At 57.5% G+C, this 21399-nt stretch overlaps 1 protein-coding gene across 1 annotated transcript; it reads right to left on the reverse strand.

Annotated features, from left to right (window-relative positions):
- Positions 1-668: 668 nt before the first annotated feature.
- Positions 669-9264, reverse strand: MRAP (melanocortin 2 receptor accessory protein). Its single transcript, XM_037161478.2, has 3 exons — positions 9056-9264; positions 2856-2955; positions 669-1224 (listed from the first exon to the last, which is right to left on the reverse strand). The coding sequence occupies exons 1-3, from the start codon at positions 9159-9161 to the stop codon at positions 909-911; spliced, it is 522 nt and encodes a 173-aa protein (XP_037017373.2). The 5' UTR covers positions 9162-9264; the 3' UTR covers positions 669-908.
- Between the last annotated feature and the right edge of the window lie 12135 nt (positions 9265-21399).

The raw sequence follows: 21399 nt of genomic DNA on the forward strand, positions 1-21399 counted from the left end.
TCTAGTGGCCAGGACTCCACGCCCACGGTCGCTAGGTGACAAGTGGCCCGGCTGACGAATGTGGGATGTGACATGCTGCATGTTCCACGGGCAGAAGTGCAGCCCATTGCTGTGGGGGGGTGCACCCACATCGCGCCCCAACGCACGTGCCACGGGGCTCCCGGGCCCGCAGCCACAGCTGCGTCCCCGCCTGGCCCCGGGAGCGGCTGTCTGCTCCCGGACGGGCTCGCCGCTGAGAGCGGCCTGGTTGTGGCCCCAGCTCGTCAGACCCAGCGCTCACCCTGTCTCGAGATTTCCAGCCACACCTGGAGCGCTGCTTGTCCGCAGCTGGTCCCCTTGGCCACAAGTAGGGCTCACTGCCCGTCAGCAGGCAGCGGTCACCTCCCCCGTCCTGTCCCCCAAACACCCACCACAGTTGCCCTGAGAATGTTGCGAAGCCGGGGTCCTGCGTGTAGGTTCTGGTCAGAAAGGGTGCGTGTCCCTCTCTCGCGCCCTTTCTGCTCGCAGGAGCTCCGTGTCCCCTCGGCGTCCCTTCTGACCCCCGCCCCCAGGCTGGCCAGGCCCCCCTCGGCCCGGGCCTCCTACGAACGGCACATCGGCCGGCGGAGCCCAGGCCAGCACCCTGTCGCAGCGATGAGTGTGGGCGGACACACGCTGGTGAAGACCAGTGGGGTTGCTTGAATCTTTATTTACGAGTATCGCTTCTCTCCCCTCCCCCACATGACCCCAGGCAGCGAGTGGGCGGGGAGCACACCGAAAGTCCCACCGCTGGGTGGGCTGCGCCGGCCTCGGCCATGCGGCTCCCGTGTGCGTGCCCCCGTCCGGCTGCTCTCACTCGTCGCCCTTCCCGTGACCTGCGGTGGCTTTGGGTGGTACACGTGCCTGGGTTGGTTCGTGTCATGGGCCACTCAGCAGTGGCCGTGGTTGCTGGCGTCTGTTCCATCTCCAGGGGGTGGCCAGCTGGGCTTGTGGCCGACGTCAGCTGATGCCATGGGGTCCCCACCGAGGGCCCGTTCCCACAGGAGAGCAGCGTGGGCCTGGGGGGCAATGGGGATGGAGGGGGCGGGGCCCTCCCGCCTGGACTGCTGTGGCTCCTTGATGGATCTGGGCGGTGCCGGCGGGGTCCCCTGGGGGGCCCTGTGGAGCAGCAGGTGCCTCAGGACGCGGAGGGGGAGGTCCAGGCGGAGACCCCAGGGGCAGGTGGGCTGGTGCCGGGCGTGGTTCCTGGGGACAGAGGACAGAGACGGGGCAGGTGTCAAGGTTGGCCGGAGCACTTCCCACTGGGGGCCTTGCGCCCCACCTTCCTGCCTGTAGGAGCCCACAGGGAGGGCTCCTCGCAGCAAAAGCACCTGGCACTGGTGGCCAACAGACCCCGTGAGTGCCAGCCCAGCTCATGGAGGCCTCTGTGTGTAGACAGGGAGAAAAGAGGAAGTGCTGGGTGGGACCGAAAAGGCCAGGAGAGACCTAAGGGCAGGGCTGTTCTTTCCGAGGACACTGGCATGGAAGGAGCAGCTGGTCAGAGCACGTGGGGTTCCGCCCCCTGAACCTTACGTGGGACCCACGGAGCTGCCTGAGACCCTCCCACCTGCGGCATGAGGCCTGGACAGCAGACAGCACTGCCCCTGGCGAGCCCAGCCCGTCGGGGTGAGCAGGGGCCGGAGAGGCGCAGCCACCCTGCAGCTGCGGCTGCCGGCATGTCCCTGGACAGAGAGCCTCCCTCTGGAGGGCCTGGCCGTCCTTCCAGACTGTCCTGGCCCGGGACTCGCTGCAGGTGATTCCATTGGTTGGTTGACCCCCCGCCCCCACCAGTATCTCTTGGCTGTAAGAACCTGCTTGAAGCCAACAACGTGAGTTCTAAAACTGAAGGAAGGGTGGACTTTTCCATTGCTCAGCCTCGGGCCCCTGCCTCCCACGTGTGACCAGTCCCAGGGCAGGAGAAGCAACCCGGTGAGGGGCTGTGCGCAGGGCAGGCAGCGGGCAGGCAGGTCTGCACATGCTCAGATCCCAGGTCCTCGTGGAACTGGCCCTGTGACCCATGCGGGGCTGCCCTCTGGATCCTAGAGGGGCTTCGGGGCTCCCCACACTGCCCCCTGTTGGCACAGCTCTGCCCTTCTTCCTGTGCTGGCCCGTTGCACCCACTGCCTGAGACGCCCTGGGCCCTGTGGCATCCATCGGCCAGCTTCCTTCAGGTCCCCCCACACCGCCTGGCCCCAGCTCTCCCCCAGCCCATGGGATCCAGCCCTGGTCCCACCTGCCGCGCAGGGACTGGAAGGGGACGCCAGAGTCGGGGTCCCTGGGCCAGCACAGGAGGATTCCGGAAGAGCCAGGCCCGTTACTCCCAGGAGCTCCTAGAATGACCTGCAGGGTAAGCCCTGAGGCCTGCAGTGGGCACTGGTGGCCAGTCGCAGGCACCCCTTTGGGACCCCTTCTGGGGGGCGGCCCAGTGTCCCCCACCCCGGGCATACAGGTCATCTGGGCTCTGTCGTGGTGCACAGCGTAGGTGGGCGTGGTTCCCAGGCAGTGAATTCACCCCTTCGCAGGCAAAGCAGTGCGTCCAGCGCGTCCAGAGCTCTGCGGCCGACCCTGCTGCCCATTTTAGGATGCTTTCCTCATTCCACCAGGGCGACCCCATTAGCAGCAGCCGGCCCCTCCCCCTGCCTGCAGGCGCACCTGCCCAGGCCGTTCACCTCAGCGGCATCCCAGGCCTCGTGCGTCTGGCCCCCTCCCTGGGCACCGGGTCCTTAGGCCCGTCCCTGTCGGTGCACGTCCCTCTTCACAGCCCAGGGACACACCGCGGCGGGTCTGGACCTTGCCCCCCCAGCTGCCCACCCAACCGCCCACCCCGCCTTGCTCACCGCGCCGGCTGGGAGCCTGACCAGGACACGCACAGCAGGGTGAGGAGCAGGAGCAGCAGGAAGGCCGCCAGGCCCACCCAGAAGGCGATGGCGATGGCATCTGCGGGGGGGGGGGGGGCATTAGTGAGTAATGCAGGACTGCACCCCCGGCCCCCCGCCCCCTCATGAAGGGGGAGGGCCCGCACTGCGGGGTGTCCGGGACTCCCAGCATCCCGCCCTCCTGCCCGCTGCTGGCCCTGGCTGCTGGGACATAGGGGCCGGGGAAGGGGCTTTGTCTGGGGTGGCCATCTGTTGAGAGGAAGCAGTAAACAACTCAGGGGTGCCCCTGAGTGAAGACAGTTTCCCCTCCTTTTTCCTTGGCGGGGAGAAGAAGGGGCCAGGGGCAGCTCCCAGGCAGGGCAACCCCTGCCCCCTCCCCTGACAGGGCCTCAGGGGCCTCGGGCGAGCAGCAGGACGGGCAGAGGGCCCGCCCCCTGGTGGAGCAGAGCTGGTCCCTCAGGGCGCAGCAGCAGGGAGACGCACAGCTGCGGTGGCCACTACGGCTGTTTCTGTGGCGGAGGCTGACCGGGCGGGGAGGCCCAGGAAGCACCCGGCATCTTCTGGGCCCGGGGAGGAACCCGGCAGGTTTTCTCCGGGCTCCATACAGGATTGCCCATGAGTTGCTAGGGGACTGTTGCAGTTGGCAGGTTCCTTGGTGGGTGACAGTGGCCATGGGCTCAGAGCACCAAGGTCGCCAGTAGTGTCTGCATGTGTCTCAACCCAGACATGCTCACGAGCCCAGGACAAGATGTGCCCACTGGGGTACGCGGGGCCTCAACAAATGTGACCGAGGGTGGCCCCCGACAGGTGTTCATTAGGCACCTACCACACCAGGCCATGCCAGCGGCCCTTTGGGGTCAGAGAGGCTGACCCAGCCCCCTTGAGCTCCCGGAAGCCCCCTCCCCTGCCAGCGTCTCCCTGTGAGCCCCGCGTGCCGCCAGCTGGTGCTGGCTCTGCCCGGCCTCACATCTGTGCTGCTCAAAGAGGCTCGTGAAGTGTGAGCAGGTGAAGGCGCCGAGGGCCGCACGCGTGGGAGGTTGGAGATTTGTGAGTCCCTGTGGGGCAAACCGTGGCGACTGAGTAAAGAGTGTCTGTCACGGGTGCGCTCCGTGACCCAGGACAGGTGAAGGGACTCACTGAGGACGTGTAAGAGTCGACCTCAGACCCTAACGGTTAGTGTCCAACGCAGGGTCCCAGGGAAGGAGGGAAGACCACCCCACTGCCTCCCGATGCACCAGCGGCCTGGCGGCCGGGGCCGGCAGCACCCGGGCTGGCTGTCACATCCACTCCACTCTGTCCCCAGGCTGAGGAGCTCACAGCGGCACCAAGAACACACAGCTGTTCAAGGGGACCTCCTGGCTCTGGGGAATGCGAACGCGGGTGGCGAAGTCTGTCCTGAGTTCAAGGCTTTTCAAAGACGTCGCTGGCTTTCTTTCCTGTGAGTCTGTCTGGGCCCGACCGACAGCACCGTGTGCTGGGAGCAAGTTCTGGGACGTCCCTCTCGCTGACCTTCCCGGCCGGGCCGCCGTTCCCTGCGCCCCCCTCTCCAGGCTGGCACTCACTCCTCCCAGCATCACGGTGCATGTGCAGCCCCCAGGGTGAGCCTCCAGGAAATGGGGGAGCACGGCCACATTCTGTAGGGCCGGGCCGGGTTTCGGGGGACACTGGTGCTCCTCCTGTCTTCGTCATCAAGACGAGGCAGGGTTTCAGGCCTCAGCGCCTAGACAAGTTCTGCCGGGACTGCTGAAGAAACAGCTTCAAAACCTGGGAGGTCCAGGACTCCCCCTTGGTCTCCCTCCCCCCCCTCCAGCTCACACTCGCCTGCGCCTGCCCTGGGTCACTGTCCCCACACACCAGGCAGGACCAGAGACAGCACCTGTCACAGAGCACAGTCCAAGGCCCGAGTGAAATTCGAATTTTGTCAGAGGGAAAGGGCGATCGGGAGCTGTTTTCTGTACTCAGTTCTCTTCTATCATGTTCTGATGGAAAATGCAGCCAAGAAAGAGGGCCCCTGTCCTCCCCTGCAGAGGGTCAGCCTCAGGGCCCGCAGGGAACATTTTGTCCGAGGCCGCCCTTCCCAGCGCTGGGAGGGTCAGACCTCCGGGCTGGCTTCCAGGAGGACCAGGCTGGCTGACAGCGAGGCTGGTCCAGCCGGGACGCACCCTTTCTCCTGCTCCCCTCCCCCTCTCGGGCTCCCTCCCTTCCCTCCTTCCTACCTGAGCCCTGCTGGGGGATTCGGGGAAGGAGGCCAGCACAGTGGATTGGCAAGAGAAGGTTCTGGATGGCATGGTTGGGTTGCGAGTCCCAATGGGGAATTTCCTCTCCAAACTTGGAGTTAGCAAGTTAATTCAATTAAAATACTTCCTATTCAGTAGGCACCTCAGTTTTGTTCAGCGAAAAGTGCTAAGGCTCCATTTTGACGTTCCTCCAAATGCTACTCACATTTGAACCCCAGGCCCTAGTGGAAACTTAAGTCCAAGATTTCCCCTCCCTGGGAACTAACTTGGGGTTAAGGCCTGAGGCTCCAGTGGCGGGTGGTTTTGAGTTTGAATTCTGACTCCACCATTTCCTGTTTCCTCATCTGTTAAATGGGGATGATAGCATGTGTTATACAGACTGTTACACAGTTAAATAAGATATGTATATATAACACACATGGCCTAGTTCCTTGTTTGATGGTTGTGAAGTGGTCTATAAATAGAATGATATTTCTGCTAAGAGGGTTTATCACGGTGTCCTTCAGTCTCACTAAAACTGTTAAGTACAGTAATTGTGCCATAGATTGCTAGCTGTCAATCCCAAGGTCTGCTGTCAAGCACTTGTCTGGTAACAGAGCCTCTGCCTGTGGCCGGGCACATGGCTGCCCGGGGCAAAGACCGCCATTTCCCTCCTCCCTTGCAGCTAGATATGGCCATGTGACCAGGTCCTGGCCAATGAGATGTGAGTGGAACTGTTACTGGACAGTTTTTTGGAGTCTTCCTGCAGAGATTGCTAGACTTGTACTACCTGTGTCCCTTCTTATTCTCTCACCACATTTTCTGCCCAGAACGTGGATGTGGTGCTAGAACGTGGCTTGGAACGTGAGGAGAGGGACACGTCTGAGGGATGGCAGAGCAGTGAGCCAAGTGAGGCTTGCTCCTGAGTGTGCCGTGGAGCCAGCCCGTACCTGCCCTGCAGACGAGAGAAACCGACTCTGTTTCCTTGGGGTCTCTGTTCATTGTGGCCAGCTCTCCTCACTGAATCAGCAAGAAGAAGCCGACTTTCTAAATGAATGTGCCAAATCCTACAAATCCAGATGGACACTGACCTTCAGAATAATCATCCTCTCTCTACCATAGGATCATATCAATGCTCCTAAAATACATATATTGATCAAACACTCATGAACATTTATAATTCTTCTGTCGAAATGGCCTTCAAGGACACACGCCAACATTGCTACTTTATGAGGTCATAGTTTGTTTCTGACACCCGATGAATATTGGGTGACAAATTTCATTCACCCAGTTGGTTTCTTCATGATTCTTAACTATTTCCCTAAAGCGAATTGACCCTCAAAAGAGCCACGTAATACACAAAAGAAACATCACCACGAACGTTTCATAGTATGTGCTGTGGCCGGCAACATCGGTTCCGAGAGAAGAATCCCAGGTTTTTGAGCATCCGAGTGGAACACCTCCGTGGGGGCCTCCTGGGTGGGAAGTTTGTTCCAGGTAAACGTCCTCATGCAGCTTAAAGTCACCTTCCCCGCTCTGGCCCGAGGGCCCCACCCATGCCGAAGAGTGGAGGTCATGGGGAAGGGCGTGACCTGAACGGGTCACTCTGAGCCAGGAAGGCAGGTCAGCAGGCCCTCTGCTCCATCTTTCCACCAACGTCCCTGCGCCATGCTCACAAATGATCACCCAGGAGTATGTTTGCGTACTTCCTCCAGCAGCTCTTGGAGCGGCAGACAGACAGACTGCCTTCCTACTGAAGCTGCCACAGCAGGGCGCCCGTGGAGGCCGGTATGGGCCACAACCAGTTCTTCAGGACCCACAGCTCATGGAAGAACCAAGCGAGGCTCCATGACGAGGCCGGCTGGGGCCAACCTGTGCACGGGGACGAGACGTGTGCGGCACACTCTCCCTCTCCGCCTCAGTGAGGTGACGCCAGACAGGACCCGCCCAACCGCACACCATTTGCCCGGGAACGTAGAAATTAAACCGCGGAGGCCTGGAGGCTGGGGCACCCGGGACAGAAAGAGGAGCGAAGGAGCCGGGGGGCACCCGTGTCCGCCTGCGGGTCTGGCTGTGCAGTGGGAGCCCCCGCCCTCGGCCATTGATCTGAAATGATCTTCCGAAGACACTGAGGCGCTTTTGGAACCGGCGGCTGTTTTACGGTGGATTTCTCGGCAGCACTTCCTTCACTTGTCTGGGGTTGCGTTACGACAGGGGAGCGCCTTCACGTGACAGATTCTGTGCTTCTGGTTGTCTGGATGCAGGCGGGGAAGAGAGGCATTTCCTCCAGCCCTTGAAACGTGTGACTTGGACCATCTCTGTTAAAATACCACGAATGTCTACTCTTCATGGGGGGACGAAGGCCGGCCGCTTCCCGTGGGTGTCAAAAGCCCCCAACATCTAGGATTTTGGGGGTGGGGGTGGCTGGCCTCTCTGGCAAGCGTCCTCGCTGATGTGGTCTCCTTGGGTTTGGGAGAATGGGGAGTGGTGTCTTATCTGATGACCTCATTCCTGTGGTCACCAGGCTGTAAACCCCTAACTCTGGCTCAATGCGCAAGTCTTCGCAAACCAACCCTGGCGGAGAGAACACCAGCCACTTTTCCCGGAAATGGAAGTTGTTTGTGGGTCGGGGGTGGGGGGGCCAAAGGTCGAGAGCACGGGTTTCTAAGACCCGACCCAAAGCAGTGGGACAAGCTTTGGGGCCGGGAGAGGGGTGGGGGCGGAGCTGGATGTCGGGTGCAGGGGCAGGCGTGAGTGTGTGGAGCAGACGCAGAACTGCACGCGTGTTAACTGGACAGAGGCTGCCCTGCACGCAGGTCGGAGTCTCGCCTGCGTCGGTGTGCGTCCTGGGGCCCCGAACTTGGACAGCAGACACACGTAGGCACCTGTTTCTGCCACTCTCTTCCTTACAGTTCACCTCCCTAATCACAGGCCGCCTGTTCAAAACCTGCGGCTCAGGTCTCTGATTATTTACCCCTCGAATCTGAAAATGCACCCCAACCTGCTGAACTTCCCAAAAGCTCTGGGAGGTGCTGGGGCGCAGCAAGTCCTCAGCGGACGGGCCGCGCGCCTGCGTGTGACCTCTGGAGGTTACGAGTGGCACGGGGACAGCAACGCTTCCCACGGACAGCCTGGATGACCCCACGGGTCCTCCCTGGGGGCTCTGCTGCCCTCGTCAACCAGGGGCGTCCGTCCAAATGGCACCAGACCGCCTTTCCTGCCGCGGGGAAAGCCTCCTGCTCCTTCGGCGACTGCATTCGCCTTCGACAGAAACACCCAGGGGCCCCGCGACCCGGGGAGGGCGGGGCCTGGCCCCAGTGCCCAGGCTTTTTGTCCTGTTTCTCAAGCTCATTAGTTTCCTCACGATGTCACGTCAGCTACCTTGACTGAGCAGCTGCAATAGTCAGAGAAGACTGTTGACAAAGGACCGAGTTACCCAAGAGAGGGAGCCTGGCAGGCAGATGAGCAAAAGGCGTCAGCTCGCGCTGGCCGTCCTCCCCGGGGCCAGGAAGGTCATGAACCCCGGTGGGGATTTTAATAGAAATTACGAAGTCACCCGTGTTGGGGACGGAGAAAATAACGCCCTCCCCAATCCGCGCCGCCGACGACAGAAAAGCCGGGATCTCCCTGGGGAGACATCCGCCTCACTCCCTGGAGCGCCAGACGAAGACAGTTCTGTCCAGACGGCTGTCTGCCCGAAAGGCACGTGCTACTCCCAGAGGCTCCCGTGTGCTCGGGCGGTGAGCCCAGACGTCCTACAGCAGATGACAGAGGTCTCTACCGTCCCCCCTGCCCCGGCCAGGCCTTACTTGCATCTCTGAGAGCAGGGTCAGGCTCCGCTGGCCCACAACACGGCTGAGCGAACAAGGGGACAGGGAGGGTGGGGGGAGTCCCTTGCGCCTGACAGCCACTGCCTGGCTGACCGGCCGGCTGGTTGGGACTCACGTTTGTGGGCTCCCAGCTTCCTCTCGTCCACGGGGTCAGGGTCCAGGTAGCCCAGGTAGTACTCGTAGCTGTAGTTCGGGGCCGAGGTGTTGGTGCCGTCGACCATGTCGGTGGCCCCGGGAGGCCGTGCGGCCGGAGCTACTGGGTGTCCCTGGGGGAGGCTGGCCCCTGATTTCTGTGAAGTCACCCAAGCCTGTCTGCTCGTCCCCAGGCCTGGAGCTGCCCACAGAGCAGAGCCATTGGCTGGAGAATGGCCAGGGGGCTGTGCCTGACCCGCTCGTCTGCCCCTTCTTGACCCAACTCCAACACAAACAGTGCTTCAAGGCCAGAGCTGGGGCTGGAAAGACAGGACAGCAGACACCAGGCCCCTCAGAAGCCAGGTGCAGAATAAGGCTAGAAAGGACAATGGCTAGAAAGGAAAATCGCTATTTTTTTCTTTCGCCTTAAATATGTAAAAAGTTAATAATACCAACACAGAAGCCTGCGGCACCCTGGGCTCACGTGCAGACAGTGTTTGGTGCTGCCAGGAGAGCAGCCAATCCTGGGCTCAGGTTCAGTGTCTGGTGCAGAAGCGGAGGGACGCTGGCCCTGAGCTGCAGCCTTTCCCTGCACACGCACAGCCAGGAAATGAAACCAAGGGAGCCCCTCGACTCAGTGTCCCCCCAGCGCAGTGTTTGTCCAGGCCCAAGAGCCTGCCAGCCAGCCGCACGGGCACAAATGGCCGAGGCTGTCTGTCCGGCTGTCTGTCCGGCCGAGGTCCCCGGGGCCAGACAGATGGAGCTGCTGGGAAATGGGCCCGCGGTGGAGCCAGCCCTGGGCTGAGGCGGCGTAAGGAGGGCTCCCAGGTTCCCCCAGGGCCTGCCTCCAAGTCACACACTGGCTTCTCTGGGGGCCAAGACACTGGCAAGAGGAATCGCCCAGAGGAGCCCTAGAATTTAGCCTTTGGGAGCTCAGAAGTTCAAATACAGTGAATTCTGGGACCTCTGCCTCCGGTGCACCAACGTTCTGCCTGTCTTGATTCAGGTCTACGCCGCCCCGGTAGAGCGAGGCGCTGGCAGGGTAGACGGCCCGCCCACACCCCCTGGCCTCTCCTGGCTGCAGCCCTGCGGGCCGGAGGCACACCCGTCCCCGACCACCAGGCGGCGCCGCTGATCAGAGAGGAGGCAGGGAACTCCCGGGAGGTGAGGAGGGCCGGCTCCTCGAACTGCGGGCTGCGTCCAGGCAGCAGAGGGCCGTGTCCAGGCAGCAGAGGGCCGTCGCCGAGCCTCGCTCCTCGATTCAAACGCTCATCTCTGCCGGACCCGGTCCCAGACACACCCAGAGGCGGTGCCCAGGCCGAGGCTGGTGCCCGAGATCCAGCCCGGTAGACACCTGGAGTTAACCTCCTCCCTCCCTCCTTCCCTCCCTCCCTTCCCTCCCTCCTTCCCTCCCTCCCTTCCTCCATTCCTTCCTTCCTTCCTTCCTTCCTTCCTTCCTTCCTTCCTTCCTTCCTTCCTTCCTTCCTTCCTTCCTTCCTCCCTCCCTCCCTCCCTCCCTCCCTCCCTCCCTTCCTTCCTTCCTTCCCTCCTTCCTTCCCTCCTACCTTCCTGCTTTCCTTTCTTGTTACATTTTCCAACTGAACATAATTTAATTCCCTTTGTTCAGAATTTTCACTTCTTCCTGACAAAATACTAATTGTTGAAATGAATTTATTGGTTCGATGATAATCTTGACCTTAAAATACCCATGAATGTGCCCTGGTAGAAAAGGATTTTTAAAAAATCCTCCTTTGACATCAGTCAGAGCTGACGGTGCAGTGAAGGCCAGCTCGAGAAATAACAATGACGCATTCCAGTGAGCAGACACGTCCACGACCTTGACCGCGGGCACTGCTTTTCCTCCCGCTGTTGTGGGAGCACACTTTCTAGGGTCTGTTCTTTTCTCTTTTCGGATTTTATCTATTAATTTTAGAGAGGGGGAGGGAGGGAGAAAGAGAGGGAGAGAAACGTCAGTGTGTGGTGGCCTCTCGTGTGCCCCCTACTGGGGACCTGGCCTGCATCCCAGGCATGTGCCCGGACTGGGAATTGAACCGGCAACCTTTTGGTTCACAGGCAGGCACTCAATCAATTGAGCCACACCGGCCAGGTTTCTCTTGGGTATTTTCCACACAGGGCTGTGCCTGGTGGTGGAGACTGTGACTGTGGGCAGGGGAGGGTGGAGGGACGGGACCTAGGTAGGGCAGAGAGCACGCACGTCATGAACGGGAGGGAGCCAGCCAGGCAGCCCCCTGCCTCCTGTGGTAGCGGCCTCGTGACACGCGGCCTCGGGCGTGGGTGGCCCTGTTTCTGGGCGAACTGCTGGGCACGGGCAGGAGGGGCAGCGTCCACGCTCTGCTTTGTGTCTCGGCTCCACAAATGGGGTGTGCGCATGTCCAGCGGCCGCCAGGACATGTTCTCACAGTTGCGGCAGCTGAAAGCGACACCAGTTGGTGATCTGTGTCCCAGAAGTCAGGAGCTGAAATGGGACTAATTTTGGGGTGCTGCGCCCTGAGGGCGGGGCGCTGCCTGGCCTGTTCCAGCTTCAGGAGGCCACTCTCCCCTTGGCCCCGGTCCAGTGTCCCATCATCCCCTGTCCTGGTCCCCCCCATTCAGTTGTCCCGTGACCTTCTGCAGTCAGATCCGTCTCCCTGCCTCTTAGAAAGATCCCCTTCCCCTGACTGCGCGGGCCCATCCAGGGAACCCCGGGCTCCCCCCGCACCCCAACACTCGGTCCCATTTGCAGAGTCCCTGCGGGCATCGGCACTAACAGTCACAGGGCCCTGCGGTTAGGATGTGGGTATTTGGGGGGTGGTAGGTAGTTCAGCCCACCGCCTGGGACAGTGACATGCAGTGGGTGTACAGATGCTTAAACACAGCACCTCTCTCTGGAGTGTCCATTTTTGTCAAGGATTTTTTGAAAAATGTTACATTTTAATATTGAGACAAGTGTAGGTATATAAGAGTAAATGCAGCCCTGGCTGGTGTGGCTCAGTGGATTGAGCACCCGCCTGAAACCCAAAGGATCTCTGGTTCGATTCCCAATCAGGGCACAAGCCTGGGATGAGTTGGGGGTGCCAGAGAGGCAACCACACACTGATATTTCTGTCCCTCTCTTTCTTCCTCCTCTTCTCTCTAAAAGTAATAAAATATTTTTTTAATAAAAAGAGTAAATGTAGAATGCACATATGACTTTTTAAAACAATGGTTTGGTTTGGTTTTTATCATAGACAATGTCAAACATTTGCAAAAGCAGCGTAAGGAAACTCCGTGTAGCCACCGCTCAAGTTCAATGACGGTCAAGGTGTGGCTGATTCGGCTTCATCTGTACCCCCCTCCCCCAAAACCAGAGACTGTGACGCAAATCCCAGGTACGTCACTTTACCTGTGAATATTTCAGTATGTATCTCTGAAGCGGGATTAAAAAATAATAATAATACTTTTATCCCACCTCAAACTTAATACTAATGATTTAATTGCACCCAACCAGCCAATAACCAGCCAGTGTCTGAATTTCTCATTTCTCTCATAATTTCTTTTGTAATTAAGTTGCTCCAATAAGGTGCTTGTGTTACAGTGGGTTGTCAGGACTCTGAACTTGTGTTAAATGCGTGGTCTCCTCTGCCTCCCCCCCCCTTTATTTTTGGAACCTGTGACTTAGTTGTTGAGGAAATGGGTTGTTTGTCCCGAGCAGCCGGCCAGCCCCGGGCTGTGAGCCGTGCGCCCTGCCTGCGTGTCCTGGAGAGCAAGGTTGGCTCTGGAGGCGGAATCCAACTCAGGGTCGGCGTTTTTGGCCAGAATGCCTCGGGGTCCCGCGGAGTCCTTCCCGGAAGAGGCACGAGATGACGGTTTTCCCGGTGTTTCACGTGTTTCCCACGTGAGCAGCCGGTGTGGTCAGTGCAGATGCCCCCGAGGCATGGAGCTGGTGAAAACGGTGACGTTTCGTTCCATCTTTCCTTCTTCATTTATTACCTACTGTCCTTCTAGAGGGAAAGAGAAGAACTTCCTTCGTAAACAATTTGGTTACCTGAGAAATCCATGTTTGATTTATTTTGTTTGCCAGTTTTCAAAACAATGACCGGGTTTTCTAGCCTCTCCAATGGGAAACAAGGAGTGTTGTTTTTAATCATTATGAGCATGTGCATTTAAGCCGATTTGGCGGTTCCGGTCCGTGACAGCCGTCCACCTTCCGGCAGTGCAGGTCACCTTTCATTTGCAAGGTGACAGCCTCTTCGGGTGGGTGTCATTTGTAGCTTTCTGATTTCTATTTTATTTTTACTTCACCACTTTCCTGCTCTCTGCAATGACAGGTGGCCCCAGGCTCCTTGTCTACCTGTTGTGCCCCGGACCCTGAACTCGGCCAGGTCTCCGAGACCGCCGGGTCCTTTCCGTGGGGAAGGGCGTCCAGCCCCCTAACCTGGGCACCCAGGGGCAGCTGCTGCTGTGCTGGCCACCACGTTCAGGCCTGTCTGCGGTGGAGAGCTAGGAAGTACTTATTTTCTAAGATGAAAAACATCACATGTTCAAAGTGATGACTCCCGACTCTAAATGATGACCGTGGAGCAGCTGGTTCCCTGCCCTGACCTTTCCTAACTGCGCCTTCCAACTTAGAACCTACCACCAGTGATCACTCGATATACGATGTACAGAGTCTCGGAATCACAGTGTCAACATCAAAAGGAATAGCAGGCCACTGAAAACGATCTAAGTATTTTGTGATGAGGCTGTTGTTTTATGGGTGCATTTATTTTGGTGTTTGTTTTTGTCCTTAGGGTGTACGCTACAAGATATGTGGAGTCAGACTTGTGTTTTAAAGTCGGTTGAAATAGTTCTCCCCTATGGAGTTACGCTACCCACTCAATGTCCTGTTTCAATATTTAAATTTTTTTAATCTATTTTATAGTTATGTATGATATTTACATGACTCTAAAGTCAAAGACCTAAAATAAAGTTTAGGTGTAGATCTCTAGATTCTATTCTTCTCCTCTCTTCTTGTGACTTCGCCTAAGTCAGCACTTTTAAAAAATAGTTTTGGTTTATCTTTCAATTTTTTGAATATTTTATTTATTTTTTAGAGAGAGAGGAAGAGAGGGAGGAAAGAGAGGGAGAGAAACATTGATGTGAGAGAGAAACATCAATAGGTTGCCTCCCCGCACGCTGCAGCCGGGGACTGGACTATAACCCAGGCGTGTGTCGTGATGGGGAACCGAACCAGCAACCTTTCGGTTCACAGGCCCACGCTCAACCCGCTGAGCCCCACCAGCCAGGGCTGTCTTTCAATTTCACAAGTATAACTGAGTATGAATGTCTTTACAAGCTTTCCCTTATCACCTTTTCCGATGTGCAGTAGCAAAGCACATTTCTCTTTTAAACCACGCTGTTTTCACTTAGCAGTATGGGATTGGCCGAAAAGTTTGCATGGTTTTATTCTGTAAAAGAAAAGACACACTCTTCACTTACACCAATAGGCTTGTGGATTTGGGTATTTTGGGTACGTCGGCTGTCTCCTGCTGGTATAACCTTGACTGTTCTCAGTTAATATCTGTTTGATCGCTGACTTCAACTGGTCCACCCGACCGTGGAGCTTCGTCCGGTGAGAAATCTGCGGCACGAAACTTCGCAAACCACTTCTGACACGTTCGATCCACCACAGCACCTTCTCCACAGGTCTTTGTTTGTGTTTCAGTTGCATTTTTACCATCTCTTCAAATAATAAAGCATAATATGCCGAAATGTTGCATATTTTCGTCCATCATCAATAGTAAAATAGCTGCACAAAAATTCACCAATTTTGATAAGTTGTTTAAAAAATACACGCTGATACGTAGCAGACCCTGTCCAGCAGAGTCCGCCTGTTGTGGCTGACGACGAGAATCAATGCACAGGCAACAACAACCCTGTGTGGAAAAAGGGAACAGGCACGACTACTCTCTCAAGGGGAGAGTGCCTATGGTGCCTCGGCCACTCCCTCAAGAGGGGAGTGCCCCGACCCTTGCCTAGACAGGCTTTTATTGTTTTCCTGGGCTCTTACATCAAAGAAAGATTTATTATCTATCACATAGAATATTATTGTCTACATTCTAGGTACAATCAAGGAAATAAAAATAACATGCAAAGGGGGATGACGATGAGCTTATTAGCTCTGTCCTTGGGAGAACTCATACAGGCTTTGGAAGTTACCTTGAAGACAGACAATACACATTTGTTGCTTTAGACCAGGGTGATGGAGTCTTAGCAAGAGCAAGCCATACAGTCTGTATGCATTTTCTAGGCTGATTCCCACGGGAAAATTCGGTTTGAAGGTCTGGCTCCTGCCCACCACTTCGCTTCTGTGGGTTTTCCATACAGAGCTGAGCCACATTTGCCAGGCCAAGACAAACCGGTCCCCTACAATATGACAGCTGTCACGATACAATCTAACACCATTGTTTCGAATGAAGTTGAAGACAACTAGGCCCTACTACAGCCCCCACACGGAAGGCAAACAGCCGGAGGTTTTGGCGAGTGCGGTGTTGTTCTGGATGTCTCTCCACGGCGCCCGGACACGGTCTCCGTGTCCGCAGAGGCGCGGTGCCGTCCTTGGGGGCCGCGCTCTTCACCCAGGTCCAGGCGCTGGGGTCTGGGTGGTCCGCAGCCTCCGCTGCTGCAAGTAGGGCTGCAAGGCCTTGTGCTCCCGGTTTCATCTCCTTGTGGGAACCGAGTCCTGAAGGTGAGTCGGTTCTGTGGCCGAAGGACACGCACGCATGTGACTGTGCAGGTGCTGAGGGTCCCCGCACCTTCCCCGGGCGCAAGGGGTCCGCGGCCCATCGCAGCAGGGACGTGTCCTGCCGGCCCAGACTCTGGGTTTCATCCGCAGGCAGGTGAGAGCCAGTGTCCGGCACAGTTTAAAAGGGAGTGTGATAGAGGACCTTTTTATGTCGTAAGCAGCTGCTTTTCCTTTACCGTTTTACTGCGACCTTGCAGCCCACACTCTGTGGAGGCACATTCTGAGTGAGAAAGGATGTGTTAAAGACACGTCTTCAACGTTCGGGCGCGTCTGGAAATGTCAGCTGTGCATGGATCCTGATTTGATGAGTGTGTGATTCTCGTCTGGAAATTATCTGCCTTCCGAATTCTGAACTTTCCGGCCCCATGAACTGCTGCCGAGGAGCCTAGTGCCACCCTGATTCTTGCACCTTTTCCCTCTGCGTTGACACTTTCAAGGTTAGTTCTGCTATTTCACATGCCGAGTCTCGGTGTGAGGTTAGTTCATCCCCTTCCATCTCAACAGTCACAACTTTTAGCTCTGGGACATTGTCTTTATTTGGTGATTTCTTCTCCTTTATCATTTCCTGTCTGTTGGAACCACTGTTTGAAGTCAGATGTTGAACTTCCTGGACTGATTGCTTATGCCTCTTACCTTTTCCCCCCACTTTTTACATTTCTTAGTTCTTTTATTATTTCCTGTGAATTTTCTTTCTTTAATTTTTAAAATTTATTGACTGATTTTTAGAGAGAGAAGCATCAATTTGTTGTTCCACTTATTTGTGAGCATTGGTTGATTCTTGTATGTGCCCTGACCGGGGATCGAACCAGCAACCTTAAGCGTATGGGGACGATGCTCTAACTGACTGAGCTACTGGGTCAAGTCTGTGAATTTTCTTGAACTTTGTTTTCTAATCCTTCTATTATGGAAACTACATTTCCTCAAATCTCCCTAAAGACATATAATCTGTACCTTTGGAACTTCAGACCTCACTCCCATTATTGGAGGCTGAGAGGTCACAGCCCTGGCTTTGCGGTTGGTCAGTCTGTGCTGAGTTTGGAGAACTTCTTCTTAATTAAAAGGAAGGTTTATGGGTGTTTGGAGCGGGTGTTAAGAATTAGCATTCCCTCGCCGAGACCTTCCTGTGCTCGTACCCAGGAAAATGGGAGGAACGCGGGGGGAACCACAGCAGCGCGTGGAAGGAGAGAGGGTGAGCGTGCGTCTCACACCGGAAACGCGTTCTTCCCTTACGTGACAGTATGGTCACCGCAGTGCGCCTCCTCAAAGGACTGCACTTTGAGGAACACAAGGCGCTGTCACTTACAGGCAGTTATATTTCAACGCTCTGGAGCCGCGGTGTGACCGCCCACGGACGGCCCAGAGGCCACAGGTCCGGACTCATACCTGAGCGTCACCTGTGTTGGACTCTCAGGAGGGAGTGGCAGGAAGCGGTCCTGGCGGGGTTCAGGGCACAGGCTGCGAGGTGCTCACAAAGGGGGCCTGGGGGCTGCTCCTCCTCTGTCTCCACATCACACCTTACTTCTCTCCCACGGTCGGTGTCCATGGGTGTCACGCCCGCCACTCCCCCTGGCTGGGGGCAGCTCTGGGCTCGTGATTCAAGCAGATCCTGCCTCCAAGCTTTAGCATGGAAGGCTCCAGGGATGGACTTGGCCTGGCCCTGGTTCTGACACCTGCTCCTAGAACCTAGAGAGGCGGCCAGGAAGGGGGTGGCTAAGACTGGTCAGAGCCAGGGCAGAGCCTGCCTCTGGCGGGGGCGTGGGTTAAGGCCTTCGGGATGGGAGGCTCCACCCACAGCGACTGCTGGAGTGGGGAGGGGTGGGGCCCTTTCCCAAGAAGAGGGGAAGGGGGCTGGGGACAGAGGAGCCCAGGTGTGCACCTGTCTCTGCTGCTAACCAGCCGTGCGACTCAGAACCACATCGGGTCTCAGCTTTTCTGTTTGCAGAGTGAGACCTGTGGTTTGAGCATTGCTACGACTCCTCATCTGAAATGGATTGTGATATTTCTGAAAATTACATGTTCTTCTTAACTTGTCGGAGAATTAACTGACTCTATGAAAGACCGGAGAGTCGTGATTCCACACATCACCTAGGAGGGGGGCAGACTATTTAAAGAACATCCTGTGCTGAGGATTTTTAAAAGTGTGAAGCCCACCCCTGGAGTGCTTGTTTCACCCCTGGAGCCCAGGTGTAAATGCCCAACCACGCACTCCCCACAGCGCACTGGCCGCCCCTCACCAGGGCTCTGACCGTGCTGGAAGATCCCAGGGTCTCAAGGCGCAGGCGGCATCCTCTGGGTGCCAACTGGTGGTGGGGAGGCAGCTCGGGGCCCTCTGGCTCCCAGATGGAGCTCGGCCAGTGGGACCGAATGGCTCTCACACACAGCCGCAGGCAGCTCCGTACATGCTGGGGGGTCAGAGGACTGAGTCCCAGCGACCTGCCGTCACGCCCCCTCGTCATTTGTAACTGTGAGGAAGTGCGTGCAATTAAAATCGAGTCCATGTAACCAGAGCCAGGAATTGCCGCTGTTCTCCAATCGCCAGAGCACCTTTAAAGAGCCGTGAATTCTTCCAGCAACACTACCGAGACCTCCTTCGCTGCCTCTCCCCCTTCCAGTGGCTGGTTCTGCTCGCTTTCTCGTCTGCCTTACTCCCGGCTATTTCCATTCCCAGGCTAAGACAGGGGACAAAGGGGTTGGGACTGAGTTTGTTTGAATTGGTTCCATTGTGAGCTGGGTTTGCACGCCCTGGACTGCCGTGGTTAGAACCAACTCTGTGCCCTGGCCTCTTGGAAGCTCCCTGCACTTGCCCCCTCCCTCCTCAACACAGCCGCACACCCAAACCCCGAAGCCGCCCCTTGGGCGGGCTGCTGCCCTCCGCCCCGGGTCTCCACAGCCCCCTTCCCATTTGGACGCTCACCCTGGAGCACCCTCATCTTCCCAGGTTAGCTCCTAGGGCAGAACTTAGGATGCCAGGTGACCAACCTGCCAGAAAAGTTCACGTTTGGTTGACAACCTGCCTGGCTCCCCCTTGTCATGGCACCAAAACGGCACAGCAGCCCGCCTCTCCGGTGGCCCTGGGTCCTCAGACGCCTGGGGACCCACAGGCTCAGTGCTGGTGCCCCCAGGCCTCTGCTCCGCCGGAGTGAGGCCACCTGCCCTTCTCCAGGTCCTTGCTGTCACGCCATCTCAGTCACCACTGCCTCCCGTCTTTAAAGTCCGAACACGTGGGGACGGCCTGGTGCCGCAATGCACTGTGACACGCCACCCTGATCTGGTCTTGGAGTCTCAGTCACAATCTCACCGCAACAGACCGTGAGCGAGCGTTTTTCATGGCTGCTGAGAACAGCACAAGGGAGCCTGCGGGCTTGAGCAGCTGAGAAGGTCCGGATGGAGGGCGGGCGCGTGTGTCTGTGCTTCTCCCCGTTCTGTCCTGATTCTCCAAGGAGCCTCCGGGGCAGTGCCTCCTTGTTCCTGTGGAGGGAGCGAAGAGCCACTGGGCCAGAGTCTTGAGATTCACTCTGACTGGACAGCATTGGACAGCGGAAGCCAATTGTCATCCCAAGCCGACCCCAAAGCCAGGGAAAGAAGCACCACGTGCCCTTGGCCTAGGGCTGGGGTGACTGTGGAAGAGAAGGGGGCTGTCCTGATTGGGTTAAACCTCTGGGGACCCTTCCGAGAATCGGTGGTGATGGTGGTGGCAGTGGTGGGGGTTAGACTCGGCCTTACCCGGATGGGGGTCTGGGAGGCAGCTGCAGCCACGCAGCCCAAAGTCATCTTACTGAGCATCTCATTTTGTCCCCACGCGAAATATGATGTTATGGGCATCCAAGTAATTTGTATTCATAATACTTGAGACTATGGGGAAATTCATTTTGCAGTGAGGCTAAGTTCTCCATTAGGCACCTTGGGCCCATGATATATTTTTAGGACCCCATGACAATGTTTTATTTTCCAATCAGAAGGAAAAGAAACTTTTAGATCAAAGAAAAATTTTAAACATTTTATTTATTTATTTTTAAATAAAGGGGAAGGGAGGGAGAAAGAGAGGGAGAGAAACATCAATGTGTGGTTGCCTCTCGAATGCCTGGATACTGGGGTCCTGACCTGCAACACCCAAGTATGTGCCTTGACTGGGAATTGAACCCGTTTGCAGGCTGGTGCTCAATCCACTGAGCCACACCAGCCAGGGCAGAAAAATGTTTCTATATATAACATTTATACATTAGTCTATAACAATACAGTTGTAAAATATAATTTGTATTATCATTACTATTTATGAAGGAATGGGCCCACCAAGGTCAAGTGCACAGGTAAGAAAGTGATCGGTGCCCGCTTTGCATTTTTTCTTTACTGGGAAACCCAACCCTGGAATCTAAGTGTTGCCGGTAGCAACCCAAAGTCCGAGGCAAAAAGGTCATCCCTTGAATTCCAAGATCACTACCCACTCGCTTGAGGACGTGCATGGGTTTTATGCGCCTTGACCCAGAGACGTGGGCTGGGCGGCGGCAGCTGGGGAGCTCGGCCTCGCCACCCCCACAAGGGCAGGGAAGGCGGTGCTGTGGCTGGAACAGGACCCGGATCTATTCGAAATGTTCCACGGGTCGGAAGCTCACGGACGCGGGCACTAAGCGCACATCGTGTCATTTAACCTCTGGAACCACCCACTTGACCCACTGAAGCAGATTCTGGGCGGGCGAGGGGCGTTCCCGGTTTCCGGCCCGGGTCCTGCCTTGCAGGAGGGCAGCTCGGCTCAAGGCTGCTGACCCCGAAGCTTTTGTTTTTTGCCAGAGACCACCGGCACTTAAAGTGGCCGTAAACTCTTGTAACGAGTCTAGCTGATCAAGCAAAGAGGGCAGCGACGTGGGACACGCCCCGGGGGTCGCAGGAGCAGATCCCGGGCCCCACGGAGCCTTTCTCTCTAGGGAGGCGGCCAGGCCGTCCGCGACGCGGCAGGCCGATCCCCGGCAGGCTCTCCCGCCCGGCTAGGTGGTGCTGGAGAGCCAGAGGCGGGCTTTCGGGGACAGCTGAGGTGGTCTGTCCTCGTGCCCGCGGAGGGGGGCGACCTCGGCGACGGCGGCGCAGGCCGCGCCGCGCCCCCCGTCACCAGGCCATCGCACACGCGTGCGGGTCCAGCTGCTCCCTCTCGGGGTCAGTGTCCGGAGGGCCGAGGGCCCGGCGGCCCCCGAGCACCCGGCTCTGTCCCTCGCCGAGGTTGTGCAGACAGACCCGGGCACGGCGTCCGTGCTGGCATCGCCTGGCGCTGGCGAGCAAGGCCGAGTCCGGGGCCACCGGCCCCCTGAACCGCACCCGGGGCGGTGGGCTTAGCGGCCTGGGCATTAACCATCTCGCAGGTGACTCGGGCACCTCGCGCAGGGGCCAGCCACGGAAGGCAGGTGCGCCCCCACTGCTCCCCGCTGGGCGCGGCGTGGGCGGCGCATTCGTTTGCGAACGGCCGTGACTGCCTGGCTGAAGGATTCGGGCGCGTAACTTTGTGGAAGACACCGCCCCTCTGTGTCACGAGCTGCAGTCCCCGGGGACGTAAGGCCATCCCACCTCCAGCAGCCTCC

This window comes from Artibeus jamaicensis, unplaced genomic scaffold (assembly GCF_021234435.1).
Source record: "Artibeus jamaicensis isolate MK-2021 breed Jamaican fruit bat unplaced genomic scaffold, CSHL_Jam_final scaffold_474, whole genome shotgun sequence".
Classification (NCBI taxonomy): domain Eukaryota; kingdom Metazoa; phylum Chordata; class Mammalia; order Chiroptera; family Phyllostomidae; genus Artibeus; species Artibeus jamaicensis.

Bases quoted from the DNA above. Each gene is read 5' to 3' on its own strand.
- MRAP (XM_037161478.2), bottom strand. From the start codon at position 9,161: ATGGTCGACGGCACCAACACCTCGGCCCCGAACTACAGCTACGAGTAC. The intron at 2,956-9,055 runs GTGAGTCCCAAC...CCCCCCCCGCAG, and splicing joins GAAGCTGGGAGCCCACAAAC to ATGCCATCGCCATCGCCTTC. The intron at 1,225-2,855 runs GTGAGCAAGGCG...CTCTGTCCCCAG, and splicing joins TCAGGCTCCCAGCCGGCGCG to GAACCACGCCCGGCACCAGC.